General features: G+C 43.9%; 1 protein-coding gene across 1 annotated transcript in view; it reads right to left on the bottom strand.

The window, feature by feature from the left end:
• Positions 1–26,866, bottom strand: part of ABTB2 (ankyrin repeat and BTB domain containing 2) — a gene marked incomplete at both ends in the record, with an annotated part of 109,588 nt that overhangs the window by 32,340 nt on the left and 50,382 nt on the right. Inside the window, 2 exons of the mRNA XM_084208260.1 lie at positions 2,610–2,820; positions 5,415–5,561. Coding sequence (XP_084064386.1) covers positions 2,610–2,820; positions 5,415–5,561 — 358 coding nt within the window. The remainder of the gene's footprint in view (positions 1–2,609; positions 2,821–5,414; positions 5,562–26,866) is intronic.

Genomic DNA, 26,866 nt, shown 5'->3' with positions numbered 1-26,866 from the left:
ACTGAATCCTAGGCCTGCCTTCATGCTGAAGTGAAGACCTTCCAGACCCTACAGTGTTATGATTTTAATAGTATTCTGCATGGCAGTGTGACACACAGAAAGCCAAACTGCACAGCAGACTGTCAGGTCTGTGAATGAATGACTGCAGCTCTTTCCACTGAATCAGCTTGTCTCATGGATCTTCCCCAAAACCAGGTCTTACCAAGCCTGCAGCTCTAACAGCTACCCCTCTCTTTGCTGAATTTCAGATCAATAGATGCACAGATTTAGGCAGAAGCGTGGGGACTGAAGCACAAGCAAAGGCAGAACAGGTCAGCGTTACTGTCCGTGCTCGTGAGTGCGATTTTTCCAGCAGAAGGAGAGCTGGGGCTGCGGAGCATGGAACACGTGTGTTCCAGAAAGTGAGCACACACACACAAAAGAGCAGTGCCCAGTTTGCAGCTGATTTAGCACAGCTCAGGGAAGAACAAAAGAACTGGGCTGCACAGCCTTGCCAAGTCACATTAGGTGAATCAGTGCCCTCATCTCTCACGCCACGAGTCCCGCGCGTCGCACGCAGCCTCGGCTGCCTCTCTCCTCAGCCAGGAGAGAGCAAAGCACCTCCTCTGCCAAGTGCTGCCAGCAGGATTCATCCCCTGCCTGTGCTAGGTATGTGCCCAGAGCTCAGGACAGCGAGACACAAACACATCCTGCAGCAAACAGAACCTAGGGTTGGAGGGGCAGTATTAATTTCATTTCCAGCTTCCATAAATTTTCAAAGCCATTCCTTTAAGTGCTCAGGTTGTTGGGTTTTTTTCTTCATGTCAGTTTTTACTCCATTTCAATATATCCTCTTTAATTTCCTTTACAGCTAAGTACTGATCAAAAAAATGGCAGAAATTTCCCTTACCCCAGCTGTTGTAGGATCTAGTGCGGATTTCAAAACAGAACAGAGCTGCAGCCTCCAGAAAAACTCTGGTGAACCATGTGAAGAGCATTGTTTGGGAGCAATTGGAGAGATAACTGCTCTCCTGATTTAACTCATTTATTATCCCCAGTGTACAAAACAAGTAGCTACAGTAACATCATTACACTGAGAGCAATGAAAAGAACACAAAACAGAAAGCCTAATCTACATTTCTGATACAAGCTGTTCAGCAGCCTCAGCTGTACCACTGTGGGAACCAGTGGCACAACTTTACACAGTCTGGCCTCATGAAAACTTTTTTTTGCACAGTGTGCAAAATAAACGGCCTTGCACTAGGTAGGGGTAACCTAGATTAAGGTTAGTGAGCACAAAAACCTGAGCCACCAGCAGGCTGACGTGTGCAGCCACGCTTCTCTCTACTCTTACTTTATTCAACTTAATTCCTCCTGATTCTTCCTATCTGTATATCTCTTCCCTCTCTTTGTAGAGTTCTTCTCTTTTTTAAAAGATTTCAGGGGAGGATCGAACAGAAAGGCAACCTTTTGTTACTTCTGTAATTAATTATTTGTGTGTTACTATGATTTCATACAGATTTCAGAAGCTGGGCTGAGTACAGTAAAGCCCAAGCTGGGGAGAAGAAACCATGTAATTTATAAAACTGCAGAAATGTTCTCCTTTCCCTGCTCACCTGTCCAATTTTTTGCTTTTTTGTTTTATGAGTATGGCCTCAGCTCATCAATATACCAGGAAACTTCCCAGCCACAAGCTGCTTTTGGGAAGGGCCAGGATAGAGTCTTCCCTCAGCCTGATGTCCAGCAGGCCAAAAAGACATCCAAAAAGCAAGCTAGAATAAATAATGGATAACCAAAAACCAGAACTTTCCATTTAAGATTTCAGAAATGAACAGAAACTTGGATGTGCACTTGGAAGTGGAGAAACAAGTCTGGAGTGGCCTGGGTCTCCCTGCAGAATGCAACTGGGGAGCAGGAGCTTTCTGACCTGTCCAGGAACTCAGCTCTGAGGACTCCTCAGCTCTCCTGTGCCACCAGCCTGTCAGGCAGCCTGCCAAGGGGCTGGGCAGGAAGGAAACCAGGGAGGCTTCCAAGAGCAAAAACATCCCGCTGGAAAATTTCTGACTGCTCTAATAATGGCCCTACTTTGAGAGTTGGTCATGGAGCTGGCAGAAGGCAAGGAGACCCACTGCCTTCCCTGGTTAGCTCCTGGCTTCTCATAGAAATTTCTTTCTACTCCAGACACACAGCACCAACTGAAGCAACCCTCAAGTAGGATGTTCATAAATCCCCTGTTCATAAATCCCCTAAACCCTCCCCTCAGCAAACGGCGTGATTTTTCCCCAGAACGATGACAATTGTTAATTGGCACCATTCAGGAGGTAACATTTTCTTTGGGAAGGCCTTTCCTGCTTTAGGCAACCACATGTACTTTTGGCAAGGTCTCCAGACAAGCCCTGTTGGCAGCACACAGCCTTGTGCCTCGCTCAGAAAGACTGCACGAAAAACCAGCTCACTTTCCAGCTCTGATTCCAAGGCTTCGCAAACTTGGCAGGGCTGACAAGCTAATGTGGCCTGGCTGCAGGAATAACTGATGCCTCCTAGGTAGCATCCCACAAACCTGCCCTGGAAATCCAACAGAAGGAGCCCTTCCAGCCTGCTCCGTGCCCACTCCCAGCTCACCGACCTACCGCTCATTGCTCAGCGTCATCCTCGGAGGGTCCAGGTTGGGATTCTCCATGGACTCCATCTGGGGACAGCGTAGGAAGTAGTAGAGGGTGTGGAGGGCATCAGGGGACCAGGAGATGGGCTGCTGCTGCCGGGTTTGCCGCACAGGGCTCATGCCGGGCCGGATGGTGTTCAGGCACTGCATGTGGTGCATAGCTCGCGAGACCAAATCGCCTGTGCGCACACAGGGAGAAAACACAAAATCATCTCTTTATTAGGCACCCACAGTGATTTCAGTCATGCTTCTTGAACAAATCAAAGCTCTCACAGCTCAGAGGAATGTTTGCTGTGTGCACAGAACCTCCTCCACAAAGGCAGAGGGTGTGCTGTCCTTCAGGCTGCCACTCGGCAACACTTTCTTTCAAATACCAAGTTATCAGTTAGAAAACATGAAATGCAACACCTCTCAGTTACCACACATTCTTTACAGTGAGGAGTTGGCTGGTTTACTGCTGGAGTTCTCCTCTTTCCACCCACAAATATCAAATTTTTTTTGCCAGCCTACAAAATGTCTTTGTACAAAGTCCTCTGCCCAACCTGGCAGTGACAGTTTCACAAGGCAAAGTCAGTAGCACCAATACTTCACTCTACTTTTTTCAGGAGGTTGCTCCCATTTCTTCCAACTGGGTCATGCTGTTTACCCTCTTTGCCCAGGCACTTGAGACAAATTAGTGACATTATGTTCAAGACAGAAACCCCTTCTCTGAGGGGTCTTCTCACTCCAGCTGCAGGTTTCTCCAGAACATCCAGGACCTGACTCTCTTACTAAAAAGCCAATCTTTATCATGCTGGCTGTCTCAAGCTGTGCCAGAAATCTGTCCCTCAGCATTATAAGTAGCTCAATCCAGGAGGTCTCTGGCCTTCTCATTCCTCCTGGTTTTTGAACTAGAGCCAAGCTGCCTCTGTGTCAGAGCACGGTGGACCTGAGGAGGCCTCAACTAAGGTGACCTGGATCACACAGTTGCATTCAGAATTTTAGGACTGCAGACTTTTAAAAAGTTCTCAGAGCAATGACCCCAAAGCTGATCTTTTTGCAATAAGCTTGCTTTAGGCACAACCCTGTTTAATCTCCTTGTGTTGTGCTGCGTTACAAACTCCAAAAAGCTTTAAAAGCTTCATCTTTGAGCAGTATGACTGCCAACGAGTGAGCTAAATTATTACTATACTTAGCTAGGATCTGTTTTTTCCTTGGGAGAATCTCTGCTGCTTTATGCTTCACAGTCCCCTCAAACTCTCACAGGAAACATTGCTCTATTGTGTCCAAAAGTTACAATACTGGGAAAGGATGGAACTGAAATAGTCACCCCATCACAAAGCTGGCTCCTGGGAAAGCAACCTGAGTTTAGTGGTGCCACATATGCATTAGCAACACCTCCCTCTGAAATTCTTGGGAAGTTATTATTTGTTCATTTATATCTAAAAGTAATACACTAAATTTGTTAGTCAGAAGCCCTGGGGTTCTACTGTTAAACAGGAGAAAGCCCCACAAAGCTACTGTATGTCTAAACATGACATTTTTAGTGGTTCAGACCAACAGGGTATTAAAAATCTCAGCTTGTAGTCTAAAGCCCTGCCACTCCTTTGTTGTACAGCACATTCAGCTTTAAGGACCCACTTCAGAATAATAAAAAAATCCTTCTAACAACTCTGCCTTTCCACTTCAGTAGCTCCAGGATCCACACGTTTTACGAGAGCATCACGGATCCTCCAGTGCTGGTGCTAACACAGAAGTCTGCACAGTTTATAGCAGAAATGCATCTGGAATTCAAATTTTCAGCTCAGAATAACATTCCTTCTTCTTTGCACACTCACTCTATTTTTCTGGCAATGGGCAGCAACATTTAAAAAAAAAAATTAGGAAAAAAAAAAGGCAACTGTATCAGGAGAGCCATTCACTGCATGTACTGACCAAGTTGGCCAGGCAGGGATGGGGGAAGAGGGAGAGAGGAAGCTGTATTCAATCCCAGGCCCTTGCTACAAATGTTCTCTTGTGTTCCAGGATAAATAGAGGTGTGTTGAAGGAATTTGAAAACCTCAAACTAAGGCAGGTTGCAAAATAAATGGTGAAACACACAAACTCCTTACTGGCCCTGGCATTCATTAGCATTCAGATGGTGCAGGCTAAGAAAGCGATGCCAGCAGAAACGTTGCAAGAGGGAAAGTAGACCAGGAAAACACAAATCATTTTTGTTTACTTAAAGGGGCTTTGTGAGTACTCTAGGAATGGAACATTTCATTTGGTCAGCTTTAAAAAAAAAGGGGGGGTTGAACAAGTTTTTGTAACCAGAGCGCTCTCAGATTTTCTTTTTCTTTCACTTTTTGTTTTTTAAGTAACCAAAAAGCTTTTCCTTGAATATCCCAGACATGTCCACTGCAGAAACACTAACCAAAAGAATCCTCTTTGCTGTCTTTGGGAGGTTTGCTGTGCTTCACAAATGCACAGGAGAGCCTCCAGAGGCATCTAAGAAAGAGCATCCAACTTCAGCTGGCAGTAACTTCTCTACCAAAAAAAAAAACCCAAACCAAAAAACCAAAAGAAGCACATCTCACACCTCTCCAAGTGAATTAGACATTAAGCAGACTAATGATACCAGCTGATTTGCATAAACAGCACCACCAGACGATTACGTCTCACCCAACATTAATGCTGCTCACGCTGCCAACAGTGGCAGCGCTCCTGCAGCCCCTCAGCAGTGGAGGAGGGATGGGCTCTTGTGCCCTGCTGGAAGAACCCCATGGTGGATTACAGGATTCCATCCCAGACTTACTCAGTTCCGAGATGCTCCCGACGCATGTGGCCAGCAGGGACTGCTCCAGGGTCCGCAGCTCCAGCTGCGCATAGGCGTCGGCCCGGCCATCGCTGCACACAGAGCCGTCGTGGTAGGGGCTGAAGTAGGCAGGGAGGGACAGCACACCTGGGACAGAGCACACAGCACACCTCTTACAAATCAGCCCATGCTTCGTGTGGAAAAGCAAATCCCTCCAGGAGAGAGACAGAACTTGCACCTTTCTCCGCAAATTTTTGAACAGTTCAAAGGAAATCAAATAGCGCTGTGAACACCGCTGGGATGGCTGAAACAGGCTCCAGGGAGTAAGGCTGAATGTTCCTACAGCCTTGAAGAGCTGGAAACAAATTGCAGTCGAGATAAAACTACATGAAAAGCTTTGGTTAATTTTCTACTCTTGTTTATACAACAACAGGGCCGCGCACACACGGCTCGCTGCTGAACAGCTGTATGCAGATCTCCAGATAGAAGGGCCTGATCTGGAGAGATGTGGAATATAGCCTGGAGTCCACCTCATCCCTTCAACCCTGCAAACAAAACCAGGGGCTGTGCCAGCCCTTTGAACCTGCCATGCAGTTTCAGGTGCTCAGACTGTGGTTTCTGCATGTGCACACCTCTGGATGCGCCAAGCGACGCCCAGCAGGTCTGAGGCTGCCTGAATTTTCATCTCGTAAATGACCCCTGTGTGAGAGAGAGAGATTAGGAAGGTAATTACACTGCACACACGTTTACCACACACATCTCCTCTCCATCAAATGCACAGGAACTGATTGCTCTGTGTGGCACAGAGAAAGGGGGAATGTGATCTCTGAAGTGGATGCGAGGCAGGGAGCACGTTGTGACAGAGGCTGGGCTGGGAAAGTGACCTGCCCTGTCCAGTGGCACCTAGGGGTAGATCTGGTGCCACTACATCCACAGGGCAGGTGGACTCCAAAAAGCCACCTGCAGTCACTCAGCCATTGTTCCTGTGCCCTCACTACTGCCCCATTTTTAATTACAGATCCATCGCACAATTCCAACAGTACCTCCTGGCCCATATTTCCCCTGATTCTGGACAAGGGCACTCAGAGCAGCCACGACTGCCTGTGCTCTTAGCCTGCTGCATCCTGTATTTCTGCTTTTAAACTTTGATCCACAGCAATAGAGTTCAGCTCCGACCCACGTTTCCTTCCACCCTCACCTCCCGACCCTGGCTCAGGCTGGGACGTGGAGATTCTTTACTCCCGTGGCAGTGACCTCCTGTCACATAGGTGCTAGGTATTGTTGCCCAACAAAACCCTGCAGCTGATTGTGCAAGACCCTTTGTTTCTTTGTCTTGATGTTTTCTTTTGAGATTTTATGCTGGATTGATCTCTCCTACCCTTTTCACATCCTCTTTGCATCCTGCTTTGTGGCAAAGCCAAGGGCTGTATCAGAAACTTCCTGGACATGATGACAATAAGGGAATGATTTATCCTGTTGTGCTCCTTCACTGTACATCACTGTTGGTTCATGGAGAATGCTCTGCCAATGCCCTCTTAACCTGAATAATTAGGAAGTTGAGGCTTTAAGAGCTACCAGAAGCCATGCATGCAAACTAGGAGAGCTTTGCTTTAAATACACTATACAGAGCCTAAGCCACTTCCTTTTCCATGCCAAAGCTATGAAAGGATGTTTGAGAGACATATGGATTGAATTTATGGCAGAGGGAGAATGAAAACAGCCTGATTTGTCAAAACTTTCAAATAGAGGCACATAATTCTACAGAGGCAAAAACAGAAACTGGCAGCTCCACTGCTGAGCCCGGCAGAGGGAAAGGAGTGGGGTACATTTTCTCTGCCAGCCCCTTTCAGTTGGTTCTGTTTTCTAACAAGGAATTAAAAATAAAGATTTGCAGAACGCTTTGGCTCGCAAAAGGCAACACCATTTTCTCAGTTTTCCAGTTCACAGTTTGTCAGGTGATGCTTGGAAACATTGAGGATTTATTTACCTTAGGAAAAACGACTCATCCAAGGTAGCTGGGGATAAGATTTATGCTGTTACCTGCCTTGGCACAGCTGAGGAACATCCTTTAGGCACCAGAGAGGAATACGGAACTCAGCAAGACTTTGGCCATGTGCCAAAGCCCAGTGATGCCACTGGGGATTTTCCCTGGGACAGGGGGATAAATGACACAGAGATTCCAAGGTTCCCCACATCTGGCAGGTCTCCACAGGTAGAAGCAGGCCTGGGAATGAGGACACATCTCCCAACACTGAGTTTGGGACAGTGGGAAGAAAAACAGAAATGTACCCCACAACTATTCTATCTTGCAGCACCCTAATCTGGGTTTCCTCCCTGATCCACTCCCAGTAACTGTATAGAGCTGGAAAAGCATCATTGTTGCTCCTCAGATCAGAAATTCAGGCACAAGGACATCTGCAGTCAAGCTTTGCCCAGTGATGTCTTAAGTAGGAAGAGGACTTAATCTTTAATACCAATTAAATACCCCCTTTTTTGATAACAGGCAAGTGCCTTGTGCTGATTATTTGTAACCCAAACTATGGTTCTTGCTCTCCGGCTTCCCAAATCAAGGAATTTTCAGTCAAAAAGTGTTACAATGGTATAAACCATGGGCAGTTTCTGTCTGGAAATATCATTCCTGCATTTTCATACTAGTGGCAGCACTGGTTGTAATAATGACTAGCAAGATAAGCAAAACTGCAACTGAAATAAATCAATCCAGGTCAGAACACTGTCAGTTTAATATTCACCTTTATTTCCTGAATTTCCAAACTGTGTTTTTTCCACAAAACAATGTGAAACAACACATAGTTACTGTGCAGGGATGAACTACTTGGGCAGTATTTTTAATTAAGATTTTATGTACAGGATCCAGGCCCTGGTGGAGTTAAGGAGAGACTGTGAATTCAAGTGTGGCTTAGCGCAAACCTCAGGAGCAGCAAGAGCTCACAAGTCACCTCTGGAATGGCCTGATTCTCAATTAAAGCATGGCTGGCTAACAATTTTTTCCTGATCTTTCCATAGCTTTTGAAACAGCAGCTGGAAATAAAGCCATATTTATTCTGCCTCGGTTAAATATGAAACCTGCTCACAAGCACTTGCTGCCAACGCTCTTAAAAGGCAGTCATGACTGGGTGAATTCCAGTTAAGCAGTTCCTTAAACTCAAATTATTCTGCTTGCCTAAAGAGTTTGAAATTGTTGTCCGTAATCTGATGCTTTTCAATAGCAACTGAAAATGTTTCCAGCCTGTGCAAGATCCAGGGAAAAGTCTGTTCACTCTCCTGGACATCTTTCTGCTTTAAGAGGTGCAGCAGCTCTGTGGAGAGCTTTGGCTCTAACATGATGGCTCCCCCGAGCAGGGCTGGGCAAAGCTCTTGGGGTTTCCAGCACGTGCTGGAACACCTCTGCTCTGGAGACATGCTGGGAGAATTGGGAATGTTCAACCTGGGGAGGGGATGAGTCCAGGGAGAACCCTAGGGGCTCCAAGACAGCTGGAGAGGGGCTTTGGAGAAGGGCATGGAATGACAGCATAAAGGGGAATGGCCTTAAACTGAAGGGGCTGGGTTTAGATGGCATGTTGGGAAGGAATTTTTTACTATAAGAGTGGGAAGGCCCTGGCACAGCTTCCCAGAGAAGCTGTGGCTGCCCCATCCCTGGAAGTGCTCAAGGCCAGGTTTGACAGGATTTGGAGCAACCTGGTCTAGGGCAAGGTGTCCCTGCCCATGGCAGGGGGTTTGGAACTAAATTATCTTTAAAAGGCCCTTCCAAGCCAAACCACTGCCTGATTCTATGATTCCCCTAGCTGAGCAGTCAATCCAGTTCCTCAAGCAGGACAACTCCTGTAAGGAACCCCAGGTCCATCTCTGAATGCCCTCACAATTCAGAGGCTGGCATCAAATTCTGATCTTTTGCTCTCAGATACAGGCAAATAGACCTTTCCCTGAATTTTGCTCTGAGATTGGAATGTTTAACTTTCCAGCTACCCACAGCCCCTTCACACCTCACACCATTTGCATGCCATGGTCATGCAAAGGGACTTGCCATCATTTTTACCTTGTTGTAATGGTTTTGTCTGGGCTTTCTCCAGTCTGGACCCTTGATATTGGCAGACAGCTTCCTAGAGATTAACTCATCAGCCATTTGATGGCTTTCAAACACTTCTGTGATGTCTAGAGGTTAAGATGGGGCCACTCACAAGTGGCAAAGGGCCAAGGAGTCTTGGCTGGAAAGCACTCAAATTCTGCTGTCTGGGATTCCTCATGGAAATTGCCCAGGGTACTGATTTCCTTATTTCAGAAATGCACTGGCTCTGCTCATGACAGATTAGGCAAAGAATCAGGAATATAATTAGGACAGGGATATACACCATAAACTACTGACACGGAAAAACTGTTTTTTTTTTAAATAAACCTAGCAAAATGCATGGGACAATACAGTGTGCTATTTATACCTAAACACATCCATAAAACAAATCAGAACAGTAGGATAAAAAGCACCTATTTGGCCAAACCAACCAGAAAGCCCTTGGAAAATTCAAAATCATCTCTATACATTATCAATTGCTGCTAAAAGCCCCATGTGTGAAACCAGGAGCGCTGTGAGTATGCTTGAAAAATGCATTAGGAAACCAAGCAGGCATCTCTACAGCAGCATGCTTTTGCAATGTTTGGCTTGGGATAAATTCTGCAAGAAACATTCTGGGGAGTGGGAATGATGGCTAATCCCTGTGAACTGAAATTTTGGAAGGCCCAAGTTTTGAAGGCAGACGGTGACGACCTGACTGCGCTGGAGCTGCCAAATCCCACCAATTCCAATGGAGCCAGGGGAAAGCTCAGCCAAGTGCAAGTGCAGTTCCCACATTGGAACGTGGCCATGACATCGGGATGGCTGTCACCTTGCACAAAGTCCTGCCATTCCTCATGGCCAGGAGCATTCAAGGCTATCCTTGTTCTCCCTTCCCCGTTCTCCCACACCACACAATGCCCTGCAGTTCCCTCTTGCCAATCAGTTCCCAGTGTGGAGCACCAGCAGGAATTAATGCCAGTTCCTGGAGTTCTGTTTTCTCCTTGCTGACCTACCGCGGCTAGGAAAGCTCAACCCCTCTTTATTTTATGAAATGAGATGGGATCATTTTGACAGAACATAAACTAATCCCTCCATAAAGCAGCAACCAAAGTGTTCCTGATAGAGCTCCCTCAAAATTTAAACACATCAGGCTCTATAATCAACTGCAGCCATGCTATAGATGGTGAGAGAGGCTTGTGATCAGGGAACAATGCACCTAATTGCTCATATATAGGAAAAGAGTGTGGCTTCTGCTAGAAAGCAGGGAGGCAGGCATCTCTCCCAGTTTGTCAGCAGCAAGAAAAATCAATCACAGTTTCCTATATCTGCAACCACATTAAACAGTAATTCTGTAATTGGAAACAGGAGGAGAAGCAGAGGAGGGAGAAGCTGCAAGTGGAGGAGATTTAAAATTTTTCTGCAAGTGCTCTGCTGGATCTCTCCATCAAAGAGCTGATGTCCTAAGGGGACACTTCTGGACACCTCAGAGTCACACAGCCCTCAGTCTTGGTCCTACTGCTCAAAGAGACAACATTCTCTCCAATTTAATAAAATACAGTTTTCCTAGACTTCGGGGATGTTATCAGGGAATAAGTTGCCTTCACGCTCACAGTCTTTCCATAGCTCAGTGTCAACAGGCACTGCTTAAGTAAAGTACGAAAATAACCCAGGAGAGACTTATAAAGCACTCTCAAAACTCACCACCCCTTTCTCCTGGGGTGCAGGTCACTGCAGCAACTGGAAGTCTAAAAAGCAGGGAAAGCCATGGAGCACACAGCCAGGGAAAGGGCAGGAGCCTGTGGACCATCACTAAAAATGCGTCCCTAGTCATAGGAAACTCCCTGTGCCTGTCTTCATCCCACATATTTTGCTTTCCTTTTGCTATGAAAATGGTGGAATTGGACAAAGGTAGGAAGGATCTGTATTCCATTTGAATGCAGCTGTGATATATGGGCTTGGAAATGACTATAAAAGTAGGAGAAAGGCCTTGGTTTAATATCGAGTAAGAATTTACTGAGTCACTAATCCCACTTCCATATCCCTGTGGTCTTCTGGACAACCACTAACCTGGCCCGGCGCCAAGGACTTAATTGAACATAAGCACAAGGGAACATATCCTGAGCTTGCATTGTCCTAACTGCCAAAAAACACAGCACAATGATTGTCCTCATTCCTATTTCCCAGATGGAGAAACGCGGGCAAAAGGAAAAGAAGCCACCACAAAACTCCTGCACCAGAACCAGCACTTGGCAAAGCCCAAACCTCCCAGTTCAAATTCCCTTTATGAAACTGGGCAGCACAGAGACATTGCTCCCTGTTCAAAATTCCCAGTTCAAACTCTCAGTATGAAACTGGGCAGCACAGAGACATTGCTCCCACAACCTGGATCCAGAGATGGGAAATAAATGGAATAATTATGTGGCTTTAAGTCTAGGTTTGTAGAATTATGCTTCCTGTTTTATATGTCCTAATAAAAGACCTTTGGGGATACAATCTGTAAATGCAAACTGTAAATGCTTTCTACTGTTATTACTTCCTACAAGTACTTCTGAAGAGAAGTGTGTGTGCTCAGATGTCAACAAGTACATCCCTAAAACTCGGCTGATCCTTTTGGAATTTTGTACATGAGATTTTCCAGGCATTGGCTCTTCTATGCAGGGCCCAAGGGCAGGCAAAGACCTGTGCTACACTGTAAGATCAGTGTTAAAAAATCCACCAATTATCAATAAATCCATGCTTCCAGGACTCTTATTTTCAGGATCCAATATGGCACACTAAAGAGAAAACCCCATACTGGGTTAGAAATATCAATGAAAAAAAGATTTATGAGGAGTGGTGTAAATAGATTATGAACACTGTGAAAGAAATAGAAAACCAGAATCCTGTGCCAAAAAATTACTGTGGTCCAAGAGGCTGAAGACTTAGAATTCCCTACTTGTGTAAAACCCAACCAGAAGTTTGATTAATCTCAGAGTCTAAGTCTGCTTATCTGAAAAATGAGGATATTGCTTCATTCCTGGTAAGGGTGATGTGACAGGAGCAGTGTTCTTGCTTCATTTCTCATCCTCAACTTACTCCTTCATGCTGCTCAACATTTAGCAGTGTCCCCATTTCTCGTATGTGTCAATAGCACATTTTTTGCCCCTTACCAACAGCCCTTTTTTCATTTACAAAGCCCTTTTTACCTTCAATAAAGCTCCCCAAGATGCAGCTACTTCTGAGATAAAAGGACAGATATTGTGACAATATTTAATTACACCTCAGTGGAGCTTATGACATCAGAAGAGAAGCTTTACCCAACTCTGACAGGGTTAAGGAAAGCAAAATTATTTTAGCCCTGTAGAGATGTGAATGTCGGTACAATACTGGACAGCTATTCTGACAAACAGAGCAGAAGTACCATAAGAAATTATAAAGAAACAACATATATATATATATATACACATATATATATATATATATATATATATATATATATACACACACACACACACACGTATATGTGTATATGTATATGCACTAAAAAAATAAGCTTTGTTTTTGAAACAGGGAGAAAGGTATGACAGATAAGCAGTGGTAAGAGTCCTTTAGTGGCACTGCTCTGGGGATCAGAAAGCTTAGGAAGAAGAGGGTTCTGTCTCCATTCCCCTGGAATTCTTTTGAAGTCTCCAATTTAGGTGCTTTTACAGTAAAACCAGCTTCATTTGGTGTAAGCAATGGGACTGCAGCAACTGCAGGCACCAGCTCGAGCCCTCATACCCTCCACAATACCCCCTTCTAATCCATTCCTTATTGTTCACTGTCCTTCCTGTAATCTGGCCTTTGAATCATGCCCAGTTCCCCAGATGTGCTCTGAGTAAGCTCTTTGTACATCCCATAATGACCTCTCTTTACTTGCCTTCAATTCTTCTATTTATACATCCCATGATCTGTATGCTTGCCAAACAAAGAGGATAGTAAATTTATATCCTCAGCCACTCCCAGTTCCTTTTCTTAGGGAATGTCAAGATGGAGAATCTGACCAGGGAAGTACTCCAGAATAATCCGGTGCAATCCCTTCTAATATATTCCAGAGCAATTTTTTGGAAGAAATTACCCCTGCATGGCTGCTTCTTTATACAGGTGAGTCCTTGGCCTGATAAAATCTACCCTCCTTAGCCTCTCCTGGCTGTTGCAAGCCATTAAAATCAGATTTCAGAAACCATGGTCACTTAGTAATAAACATCAAGACTACAATTACATCAGTTAATGACCTAAAATATCAGAGTGTCATAAAAGCTGATTACTCTCAGTTTATTTTTAAAAAGCCACGAGGAAATAGGAACTCAGAAGTAACCAACTCACTGCTCCTAAAGGAATTTTTTAGGCAACTCAGGGCCTGTCTCCTTTAGCTGTCAGCAACAGCAGCTTGGGTTTTGTCAGGGAGAAATATGCATCTGTCACTCAATTTGAAATTGAAATTTTATCTAAGAGAAACACAGTGCAGCGCTGAGCCCATGAAGTCTGACCTCAGGAGGGCAAGGCTTGGAGGCTCCCCAGGATGAGCACATTCCTACCCTGCCTGCAGACGAAAATGATTCAGCTTTGGAGTCACCGGCCAGACAGCACAAAACTTGGGGCGGGTGCATGGAGTTCATGGAGAAAAGAGCCAGCACCATTGTAGATTTGATACCTCCAGTTTAATATTCAGAATTATTTCAGCACAGTAAATTGCTCACAGCAGTGTTTACGTGCATGAGTAATTCATGAATCACAAGCTTTGTCATTTTTTACCCCAGCTCTGCCCGCAGCCCCATATTAGTGCAAGCTTTTGGGACAAGACAAACACAAAAAGCTTCACCATCCTGGTAACAATGTTTGTATTTGACAAGCACCATTAGGCAGGGTTTGCTCTCCCAAGAGTATTTTGATAGCACTAAAGACCAACAGCAATTCTAGCCCAGGACAGAAGCTATGGCTCTCTTAATTTTCATTTCCTCAAACAAACACTTGGAAGTATTTGGCAGTTTTTCCCCTCAATACAGCTGATTAGTCGTTTACTAATGACAGTATTTTGCAACTTTCTGCTTCCTCACTTCAAAGCATCCTGGAGATCTTGTCAACAATGACCAATTGTTTAGACACTCAGAAGTGAAGCTGAGGAATTCCACTTACTCACCAACTGCTCAGCTTTACCCCCGATCTGAAAGATCTGCAATGCTTGAGCCCATTTCTCACATCGTGTGTGGCACTCAAGGACCATACCATCCACATTCATGCTGGCTTCCTTCCATGACGTCCTGTTCTGGTTTCAGCACCTATTTTACTCCCCGCTTCTGCGTCTGAATTCCTCTTTCTTGTCCCCCATCACCTCTTCATTGTCATCACACTTGCACTCAGGGTGCAACCTTTTCAAGGCTCCACACCAGTCCCAAACAGAGAGCAGATCCAACATCTATTTTTGAAAGTGCCCTTCAGGGGTGGCAACACTGCAAGAATTTGGCAATATTTGTAAAGCTGGCAGGCAAAAGAAAAAAAAAACCAAACCCAACTGTACTACAAGGCTCTGGCCTGTCTCACTATTGCACAAGTGCCAAGTGCATTTCAAAGTCTAAGTCTCTTGGTTGTAGCCATTTATAGTTTGTATAAAAAGCATAACTTGTACACTTCCATTAGAGCCCTAAATATAACTGCCCTGAGCAAGTACTCACTGCTCAAACAGGACCTCTTTGAATTTTGTTTCCAAAAGAATGTTGCTGCCACTATATTATTTACAGACATTTACATTAAAATCTGAATACTTGGTCAGGAAACCATTCTGATTAATGGATCCCCAACATTGTTTTATAACTGAAAAAAAACAGTAATTTTATTTTAAAACAGTAAAGTTTTTGCATAAGCATAAAAAGCAGCAGTTCTCAGGATGACTACGGTTCTTTGAAGAATCTGGAAACACAACCACATGTTCTGGGTTTTTAACACAGCATCTGGGTTAGGGGATGAAAATCAGAACCCAAATCTTGTATTTTATTTAAAAAAATACACTTTGATATCTCTATCACACCCGTGCAGCAGATCCATGATGTATTCAAACATTCAGCCCAATTGATTTTGACAGCCTGCTGCTGTCTCAGGGCTTTCCTGCACGGGATTTCCATCTACTTCATTTCATAGCATGCAATTATTTTCCTGACATTTGGAACATTGTTATTTGTAGAAGTGCAATGAAGGAAAAAAAAACCCAAACATTTTTCATCATTTCAGGCAAAATGATGGAAAAACAGGGAAAATTGCCTCACAGCAGAAGAAAGTGAAATGAAAATGAAAGATTTTAGAGCAAGATCTTTTAACTGACAAAAACTACACAGCTGGAAAAAAACTTCTTTATTTTAATGAACAGTCACAGTGTTACCTTTGTCCATAAAACTTCTGTAGTCATTAGGGTATAAAATAAAACCTCTATTTTCTATTTTGTGGGTTCTCTGTTGTTTTAAATTATGATTTTCTCTCTGAGGGCAATGTGGAGCATCTCCACTGCTGCAAGGCAGAGATGCACAGCATGGAAGGACTTGAAAAGCAAAGGTCCATCCCACACAAACAACCCCATCCCACAGAAGTAATCACTTTTTGGATCCAGCTGTTTGTCTGCAACCACTATATCCCAGCAATATTAATAGCTTTGATTACTGCCAAGGGAAAAAAAATCTTAGAAGGTTTTTTTAGATTTGTCATAGAGTAAAGCAAAAGGCAGAACCATGGCAGAGGCAGATTTGGGGAGGTTAAACTGTCTAAGAATGCTTTTTTCAGTTCTTTTCAGCAAATTATTGAAGTGACAGCTCAAATAAGAGACTGTTCTGTTAAAAAAGGACAAGCTGGTAAAGGCTAAAACTGGGCTGCCCTGCAGCTCCACTTATGGGTGGGAACAGACTGGAATAGGAGATAGGGAACATCACTTGGAACTGACACAGAAACTTATTTGGAGTTCAAACTGTACTTCAGAACAATCTTTTCCCCCAAAAGTAATACAATAATAACAACAAGGAAGGGAAAGGAGCACACAGAAGACTCAGAGAGGCTGGAAATAGATACATGGAAGAAGAGGGTAGAAAAGGAATGCAAAAAAAATAAAAAAAACCACCCAAACCCTAAACATTCCCTGATGGAAGAAATCAGTGAAAGAATGGGAAACAGTCCTATAAATAAGAGCCAATTCTGCACCATTACCTTGGAAATATTTAATTTTTCCTCAAAATTCTTGAGGAACGTGTGACACTCTCTATCCTTTAACCCCCAGTATCATTTGTCTCCTTCCCCTCATCCCATTCCCTGAGACATGGCACAACAAAGTGTGATTGAGCAGAGCTGGACATGCCTTGGCCCTGTGCTGATGGAACTTGATACCCACTGTAGCTGTGTGGGCAAAGTCATTCAGCTTCCAATGCCCCTTCCCAGGCTAATTTCAAGATCACCATAAGAAGGTAAAAATATAAATGTCTCAATTTTTAACACCCTGCTTTGAAACATGAAGTTATTTGAGTTTGATTTGGGTTTTTTTGTTGTTTTATAGTTCTTCAGGGGAGAATAATCAGACAAACAGAAAAAATATAGCAGTCTCCTCACTACCTATTTTCAAGATGATCTTCACCTTCCTGCCCTGTTCTTCCTAATAAATCACTGATTTACTGTTAGGGCCCTGCAGGCTCAACCATTGCTTCTTCATCTCAGTGGGAGCCAAATGATGATTGAGATGCCAATATATTAGGCTGGCCTGATTCAAAGCAGGGTAAGGAACAAAGCATTTGTGCAGAGCAAAGATAAATGAATATAAATCAAGTGCTAAGCCATTTTCTGTGATGGATTAGCACCTTTCTTTGACCCAATAATGTCAAGGGGTCTCCATACTGACAGGAACTAATGTGGAAATCTGTGCTGTGCAAAGCCAGGAGGAATCCTGATCTGCAGCTGCACTGCTCCTCTGTTTGCATTTTGCTCTCACTCAGGTGTGAGCAATTCATCTCTTCCATCTCCCCTTGGGAAATGTCACTACAGTGCCCACCAAAATTATCTCTAGAGTATAAAAGATTTCTTCTATTCTGACTTTTTGCCGGTAATCCCATTCTTATCAGTAAACCAGCAGGTCAAAGATGGTACCTAGGCAAGGACTGGATGGAAAAGCTTTCTCAGTATCTCAGAATGGTCTGGGTTGGAAGGGATCATCTCAAGGAATAATCTCATTCCAACCCCCTTCTGTGTTCATCTTCCTGTCCCAGGTTGCTCCAAGCCCTGTCCAACGTGGCCTGGAAAAATTCCAGGGACAAGGCAGCCACAGCTTCTTTGGGAAGCTGTGCCAGGGCCTCAGCACCCTCACAGGGAAGAATTTCTTCCCAATATCCCATCTAACCCTGTCCTCTGTCCGTGTGAATCCATTTCCCCCTGTCCTCCCATTTCCCCCTTCAAGCCCTCTCTCCTTCTTTCTTGTAGCTCCCTCCAGGTACTGGAAGTTGCAATTAGGTCACCTGAAGCCTTCTCCCTGGTATCTGGTGATATTGTCAAAGTACAAAACGATACAAAACCAGCAGCAAAAAAGTACATGTTTGGATCAAATCTGGCAACTGTAATTTTGCCAAAAACAGATGTGAGGGAAAAAACATCAGTGTACACAGAGAAAAATTCAGTGGGAGTCAAGGCCAAACATCTTAGTTCTGGCCACGTGTAGTAGCTGGAGCTGTATTGTGTTACATTAAGGAGTGGTTAAAGTGCACTGCATCACTGGCTGGTGGCAAAGCTGCAGGGTTTGAGAGCAGGAAACACATCCAAGCGCTGCAGCTCTTGGATGCTCCCTCCACCACTGGCATTTTCCAGATGCAAAAGTCGTGCATGACTTGTCCAAATCAAGAAAAGAGCGAAGTTTTCCTGTGTCTGTGACATGAGCCTGGACGCTTGGCTCTGTGAAAACAAGAGTTCTATGCCTGGGCTGCTCTCCCAGCTCACTCTGGTTCTGGATTCAGACAGCCTGGGAAGCTCAAATCCCACAGGTGAGTGGCACTTGTTTAACCTGCTGGAGACTGAGTCACCTGTCACCCTCTCTGATGAAAAACCATTGATATTATGTGCTCCAGGCTGGATTCCACCCTCGTGTCTCCACATAACACTGATAAGAGGCAATATCTCAGACACCCAGGGCATTAAAAATGAGCTGAAGGTGCTCTCATTACCACCTATATTGTTTTAAATTTCCAGTGAACTACATCCTAAGTGAGAGCAGCTCTGCTCGTCTTTGTCCCAAGCTTTGCGTTCCTGGCCTCTGCTTTTGTCAATATTCTCCCTCAGCAGGATCAGCTTTGGCTACATCAATTCCTTGCCTCAGTGTAAGCACTGTATAAACACATAAATGCAAGTGCAGGCATATAAGGTCAGTGGAGATATGTTTGGGGGCAAAAAAGGATGGGTGAGACTGCAGCACCCCTGATTTAGTTCAGCTAAAACTGGCACAAAATCACACCCTGCCAGAGCCACTACATCTTGTAGAAATAACAGAAACTGCTGAAAAGCTGAAAAGAATCATAAATTAAATAAAACCACTTAAATCTAATCTCTTCTGCTTTCAGAGAAAAGACTTACTTTTAGAAGTCAATAGAAAACTTATCCACAGTTTTGGCATTCTGAAGCAAATGGAATTTGCCAAGTGCAAGAAGTTGTTTATAAGAAAAGAAACAGAGAACTGGAAGTGGTTCCAGAAAATTTATTATGACCCACCTGACTGTAGCCAAGAATATTACATCAGCCCAGATAGCCTGAGAACTGGAACAATATTGCTCTCAAATTAGCAAGTTGCTGGTACCACAGGCAGGGAGAAATGGTTTTGCAGGAGGTCTGGGTTCTCTCCCCAGGTCTGATGGGCAAGGCTGCTTCTAAACTCACTCCCTGTGACCAGAAACAAAGGATTTCTTCTCTTTATTCCTGAGGTTGGTTGGGTGGGGAAATGGTGTTTGTTTTTACAACATCTTAAGATTCTTAGGGCAGTGAGCATCTCTTAGTAAGGCCTCCAGAACTTGCTGTACTCCACATGAGCCTTCTTAGTTCATGCTGAAAGAGGAATGAATACAAGGTAACTCCAGCCCAAAAGCTACAGAGCTCCTGGTGCTGATGGTGAGTTAGAATTAAATATAGTGCCAGCAAGCCAAGGAATTCTGTGGTGCCAAGTTCAAAAAGGGAAAGCACAAAACAGGCAAAGAGGTCAGCTGACACTTAAGTAATTCAAAGATCATAATTAGAGAACACCTCTGCAATATTTAGACAATTTCCCTCCAAAATAAAACACAGCACTGAGCAGTTAGAACATGACAGCTCATCCAACAACTTTCCCTTTCTCTCCCACTGCAATCAAAGCCTGAGTGTTCCCCACTGCAGCTGCAGGGTGATTTCTCTCATTTAGCAGCACTGATAAATTACCTATTTTATGAGAGTCTAAGAAGCCAAGACTCAAACTCTCTGATGGAGCTGGCATGACATCATTAATTCTGAAGCAGCATTATAGATGCCTTTTATCTTGAAGCATCTAAAAGAACTTTCTTATACATTAAACAAGGTGGTTCATCAGCAGTGCTTCCTGGAAAGAGGCTTTCCCTCCCTTCTCTTTTTCTCCCCTCACACTGGAGCATTCTGAGGAAAAAAGGTCTGAAATGAGTCCCTGCTTCTGAACATTCAGTTCTTACAATGGTGAATCCTCTTTAACAGCTCCAGTAATCTCCTATTAATCTCTCACCACACTCTGGGGCAAAAATATAATCATCTCATCCTTTTGGGCTGGGAGAAGTTCCAGGATACAACCCTGAACCAAAAGCACTTAGTGCCTGAGCTAAAGCTTTCAGTACATCATCCCAGGATGAAGAGGCTCCCTCCAAGTTATCAGCATATCCTGACCCAAAACCTCCATGAGCACCATGGGCATCCCCAGATGGAAAAATCCCACTTAAACATTGACTCCAGTAAGAACCACATTGCATCCAACCACAGAGAGCTCAGTTCGCGCAGTTCTTACAAGCTTGGTCACATCATCCATAAGGCCCATGTTAGGTCTAAATCATACCATAGTTCATATTTTATGTGATTTTTTTAAATCTATAAAATACATAAAACACACAAGCAAATAGCTAATGAAAAGCAGAACGCAGGAAATTTTACAGGGCAAAGAGAGGTCATCTGTTTCAAAGAGGTTATATTGTCATTTGTGTTTCTGCTGCCAAATGTCTTCTCCACTAATAAAAGAGCATTTGTTGCATCAGGTTTCATTCCCAATTTCACTTTCTGTATTTTGTCATGAAAAAGGAAATGCACTTTAGATACATCAGCACTTCTCTTCACCACTGAGGAGGAAAATCACAGGGGGTTGGTGGTTATTTGTTTGTTTAGGTTTTTTGTTTGTTTTTATCCCCACCTGCCTGAAATCTGAGGCATGGATTTCAAACTATCACAAAAAGCTGTGAAGGAGCATTTGGGCCCACTACACACAGTATTTTGTCAAAATCAGGTTAAGATTTAGGCTTCACTAAAGACATCATCATCACCATTCTCGTTCCAAACATGGTTATAAAGCTGAGGTTTGGGTCTAACTGGAGCCTTTAGGAACTATTTCCATCTCTGCACTTCTTAGATAGGAAGGAAAAGGTCTCTGAATTTATTTTCATGTAAGAGACTGAAAAAACAAACTGACAATTCCTCTTTTCTTCTGGGACGTAATGAATAGACCCAAACCACTCTTTGCAGAAACACTGATTTATGGATTTGAATTGGCTTGGCCCTTCCTCCTTTTAAAGCAGTTTGAAGTTTCAAACAATACCTGGTACAAAGCAAAGATCCATATCACTGTCTTTGTTTTTCAGCAGAAGAAACGGAGGCACAGCCATCAAAGCCCTTGGAAACCCAGTGCCCTGGAAGTCAGGGAAAAGGGTGGGAGAACAGAAGGGCTTATCAATAATTCTTTTCCTGTTTGCACATCTTTGGTGACCACATGGCACATGGTGCCATGTCCAGGTGAAATCCATCTCCGCCAAGCAGATTTATGAAATATCCTCCATGGAACCTCCCTAACAGCCTAAAAGTTCAAGGCATTTCCATGTGGATATGGTTTATTCAGTGTCTTCAGCTGGGAGGTACAACAGAAAAATAAATCATTTCAATGCCAGCCTACATCAGTACTGTTTTGGTTACCCTCTGGCTTGTTTTCTTTATGTGCCCTTTCTCCTGAGGGATAGTGCCAACAAGACATGCACCTCTACCTAAAAACAATGGAAGAGTCCAGAAGGAATGGACACATTCACTCTGCCACTCTTCTATTCTCTCCCTTCGTTAAACAAGCACCCCTGTTTTGCTTCACTGCTCCTGTGCACCAGGCTAACGGCTTCCAAGCTTTTTCCACAACAGTATCCAAAGCCCTGTTCCAGCACAGTGTTGTGGATGGTTTTTCCAGTGCACACACATATTCCCCCAGCTGACTTCTGTCATTTCCAAGTTATTGTACCATTAGAATGACAAGATGAGATTTATTGCATGGCAGACGTATCTTAAATAACCCAGAGAGGCGCTGACATTCCCACCTCTGGATGGGGCCTGTGCAAACCCCTCTCTCCTGCTGGAAGGACAAGCTGAGATCAGATTGATGTGGAGGTTTTCAGCAGGGAATGATTAAAAATTTTTAAAAAACAAACAAACAAAAAAAAAAAAAACTGGGGGAGGGAAGGTATTTTGAAGAAAAACTTCTCTATTCTCAGAAGAGAAGAACAGCTATTTTGAGACAGCATTAAAAGCCCTAAGCCTGTGCTGAAACAGAGGTTGGAGTGGGAAAAGCCTTCGGAGGCTGGAAAGGCAACAGTACGTTTAGTACACAGCTCCTGGGACCCCGCAGCAGAAATACTGAACTTATTCCAGTCTGCCACTAAATCATGTGGCTAAGGCATTTCCCTCAGCTTTCTCATCTGTTTAACAGTTACCAACCCTGCACAGACCATGCCTCAGAGATGCTGGAAAACACTCTGAGATGCGAGGAAGGACGAGGCAGGGCAAGACAAAAGCTCTCAGTCTGCACAGAGGAAAAGCTCTAAACTGAACACTAAATTCCTGATCCACTGAGAGCAAAGCTGAGCACTAGTCTGCTGCTTTATATAAAACATAACGCTGTATATATCAGCCTCAAAGCAAGGCAACTTCAGAATTCTGGATTTCCTCCAAAGAACTCTTGGGGGGAAAAAAAACCCTCCACCAACACAGAGCAAGACAACTCTCAGTGCACACAGTCATGACAAAGTCAGCAGCTGCTTCAAGGCAAGTATTAACCTGAAAAGCAAGCATTTTCTTGGCTATGGCAAGGCAGGTGTTGCTGCAATTACAGAATTCTGGTATTTGCAATTAAATCCTTAATTCTCAACCAGTGCAGGGACAAGGCAGAGCTGGGGAAGAACCCAGAAGTTCTGTCCAGATCCACCAAAGGGGTTGCTCGTTGCCTCTGCATTTATGGCAACATCTGTGTCCTGATAAAAATACAATTTTTTTTCATTTACAAACCAAAATGTGCAGCAAAGAAGCTGTTTTACAACAAATTATGAGATAAAGCTAAATCTCTCTCTGCTCTTTCCCTAGCCTTTAAAAGCCTGAAGGGAGATGAAAGGCAAGCCAGGGCACGCCAGTGGGAGCAGGCAAATTACTTCAAGAGCACTAGTGACACACAGAGAAAATTCTCTTTACTGGCACTATCTAACCAGAGAGGGGGTAAAAAATCAATTAAAAAAGAAGATCAATCTCTTGTGGTGAGACTAAAAGACACCCAGCTTCACCAGCCATCTTCACTTTGAGCTTCACACAAAGCTTCACTTTGTCTGAAACTTGGAGCCTTGAAGCAAGAGATGAGCACGAGGCTTGCTCTGTCACAAGGTAGAGCACAGAAGGATGTTGTTTTTTGGGGATTATATCCCGCAATTAGGACATTTTACTCCGTACCTTCTTTTCCATGCTTGGGAACTGAGGAATGGGAATTTCTATTCAATATTCACAGTTTCAATTCTTGATGGGCAAGGCTCATTTCTGCAGCACACCTTCTCTCTGAGCAAAGTTCTGTTTCAGTTTGACACAGAGGCTGCAGAGAGGACAGTTTGCCATAATTCTGTAATGAGTAATGAACCCACAGGGCTTCCATCTGCAGCATGTGATCCATGGAACTTCCCAGAGGAGGAAAAGGCCTTTCCCTGCAGCCCAGTCTGGCTGGACTCTATCTGCAGCTACTCCCAACCCATGTGCTCCGGCATCTCCCTCTTGCATGGAACCAATCCATGTTGAAATTGCACTTATCACCCTCAGCTTTTACTCCTGACTTCAATTGTCATCTTTAAAACAAAGTTATTTCTTTCCTTGCAGTTTTCCACATTCCCTGCCTGGTTCTGAGCAACTCCAGCTCCATCTGACATTAATTACATTGCCCCTGTGAGGACCTGCTGCTCCATCCCCACTGGGGCTGAACTGCAGACAAGTTTGTGACAGGCAGAGCCAAAAAAAAAAAAAAAAAAAAAAAAGAAAAGAAAAAAAAAGGCTTATTTCATCACATAAGAGACTAATTTTTACTTTAATTCCAGACCAATCCCTTCCAAAAATAAAAGGCAAGTAAATGGTCAGTTCAGCTTCTCTGCTGCCTTTCCCAAGGTCATGACCAAGGGCTGGCAGGCTTACAGCCAGGCTGTGAAAGGGATGAATTTCCCCTTCCTGATCTCTTAAAAAGTGTAACATTTTGGCTCACCCTCATGCCTCTTTAATCTCTTTGCTGTATTCATACATTTTCCTCACCAACTAGAATGCAATTGCTGCTCCACACTCTTTTTTTTTTTTCCCCCAGTAAACATTCCTTTTTCATTTTATTATTCAACATCATCTGATGCTGCACTCTGGAAGCAGAATGATTTTGGAGGGCCCATAAATCACATCACAAACTAGACCAAAATAACTTTTATTATTATTATTATTCCCGTTATGTTTTACAGCCTATTATTGCAAGCAGCTTATCCTGCCACATATAAAATCTAGATGAATTAACAAACAAACAAAAAAGCCCAAAAGCCAAAAAGAAAACAACAGAAGACCCAGGTACCACCTGCAGCCCCTACTGCTGGAAGTAAGGGCTAAGGAAGTTGCAAGGAGGCAGCTCTTGCTGGAATTTCTACACTGTCACCTTCACTGGAGTATTTTCTGCTTTGTGCTGGACAAAGAAATACAAATCATCTTCTCCTGTAGTATTTCACCAACTAAAGTGTGCAGGTCTGCATGGTTCAGAACCACTATGGCAGAAACCAGAAGTGAAAAAGGTTTTCTGGCAATCTCTCTACATTCTGAAAAATGAACTGTATTAAGACAGTGGTTCCCTTCCAGTTTAAGGCAACAGAAGTCAAACTGGGAGTCTGCAATACCAAAATAAAGGGCTAAAATAAGGTATTATGGATAACAAAGAACTGGGGGGGGAAAAATCCTCACACCAAGAAAGCACTTGGTATCTTTGGCTCATTAGATCACAAACTGAAGCCTCATGGAAAGGGATGGAAAAGGCTTATTCACACTCAATTCTCTTGCAGTTTTTGTGGTTTACAAGTAACATTTCTCTGCTTCTCTGTATTTGTGCTTAGGACAGAGCCCTGCCAACAATGAAGTGGTTTAAATGACTATGCAGGGTTTCACTGGAAACAATAAAATTCCAATGGGAATCCACACTGGGTCACCAGAATATCTGCGCTTTAGCTCTCTCCTGGAGGCTCCTAGCAGAAGCCTGGATCTGGATTCCCTCACAGGTATCCAGTGGGATACAGCACAGTATAATCAGCAATCAGTCTCAGAAGTTCCTATCCCCTTGGGTAAGGACCACTGTCCATGTCCAGAGCATCTCCAGAAGAGCACCCAGTGCAATGCCACCCTTAGGGCCATGGCTGCACTGGAAACTCACCCTGAAGAATCCCAGGTGGCTGACTGAAGAGAAGGAGCAGGGTCCAATCCCTACAGGGACACACACCAGTTCAGTCCCCAAGGTAAGAGCCCGTGGCTGCCAACCTTCATGTTTCATTCCTGTGAGAAACCACCCTTCCCTGCTACATAGGAATGAGTGAAGGTAAAGCCGTTAGGCTCGGAGATGAGAGCAGCCAGGCTTAAATCACTAATGTCACATCAGCATCAGCCTGGTGGCTTTTGAAGCTGGCACTGTGTAGAGAAGGCTTGGGAAGGTGCAGAACCTGCAGGAGGCTTGCATTAACAACTAGATTTGGGTTAGTAGCTGAGGAAAAGCGGGAACAGCACAGGGATAGGGCGTAATTGGATCCTGGCTTGGGGAGGAAAGACAAGGCTGTGCTCTGTGTGTAAACGCATATGGAGGAAAAGTGAAAGGAAAGCCAAAAAAACCTTGTCAGAGCTGACCACACTTGATTTCCACAGCTGAGATTTCCAGCCACTGTTTTTTATTACAAAAGAAACAAAATAAATATGAGCAGAGGATTTCTGTGAGCACGGTGGGTGTGGGAGCAGGACACATGACAAAAGTTGGTGGCACAGCAGGGCTGTGAATCATATGGTAATCAGAGAAGCTCCTGCCCAAACAATGCACACAGTGTTGGGCTACAGGTTGTGTAGGCAGCAGCTCTGAGCTCATGGACTGAGAGCTGGAAAAGCCCCCAAAAGAGTCTGAACAGCAAAAAAAAAGTGAGAGAACCTGGGCTCTGGAATAGTCACACTTTATCTGTCTCCCCAAACACAAGAACCTCAAATCTACTGAGAAAACTCTGGCTCCTACTTCACCCCACCATTCCTCTCTTTTGAAGACTTGCCTCAGAACTTTGTAATAATGAGTTAAATAAAAAAGATTTACTCAGATGCTTTTGAGCACCACCAAGCTGTTATTTACTACATTAAACTGCTGAACACCCTGACTGCAATTACCTACCCATTACTAAAATAGTTTTCTGACTATTTTTTCAGCAAAATAAAAAAGGCAGCAAGAACTCCTGAGTCAAGCAGGAGCTGCTGAGCCAATCTGGAATCCATCTCTGACTGGGATCTGGAAAACCAGTACTCAGGAGAAAGACTAAAGCCTGAAAGTCACCTAAAAATAACAATTCAGAGAAGAGAAAAGTAGTAACACGACAAAATGCAAAGAATACGCAAGCTTACCCAGCAAATGCCAGAGCAGGAGACCAAAATAAATCACAGCTGAAGCAAATCTAGTGAAAACCACAGGCATAATAAAAACCAGACAGTAAAACACAACGGAGATGGATCGCTAGCTCCGAGTTTTCTCTGGTAATGTTTCCAGTAAGGCCCAGAAAATAAATCTCATGGTGGAAACGATAAGAACTTCTGAGTTACAGAGCCCTTCTGAGTTACAAGGCTG

The sequence above is a fragment of the Fringilla coelebs genome (assembly GCF_963513975.1).
Source record: "Fringilla coelebs genome assembly, chromosome: 6".
NCBI classification, from domain to species: Eukaryota; Metazoa; Chordata; class Aves; order Passeriformes; family Fringillidae; genus Fringilla; species Fringilla coelebs.
The sequence above is the reverse complement of the archived record's forward strand: the minus strand, read 5'-3'. Positions and strand labels throughout refer to the sequence as shown.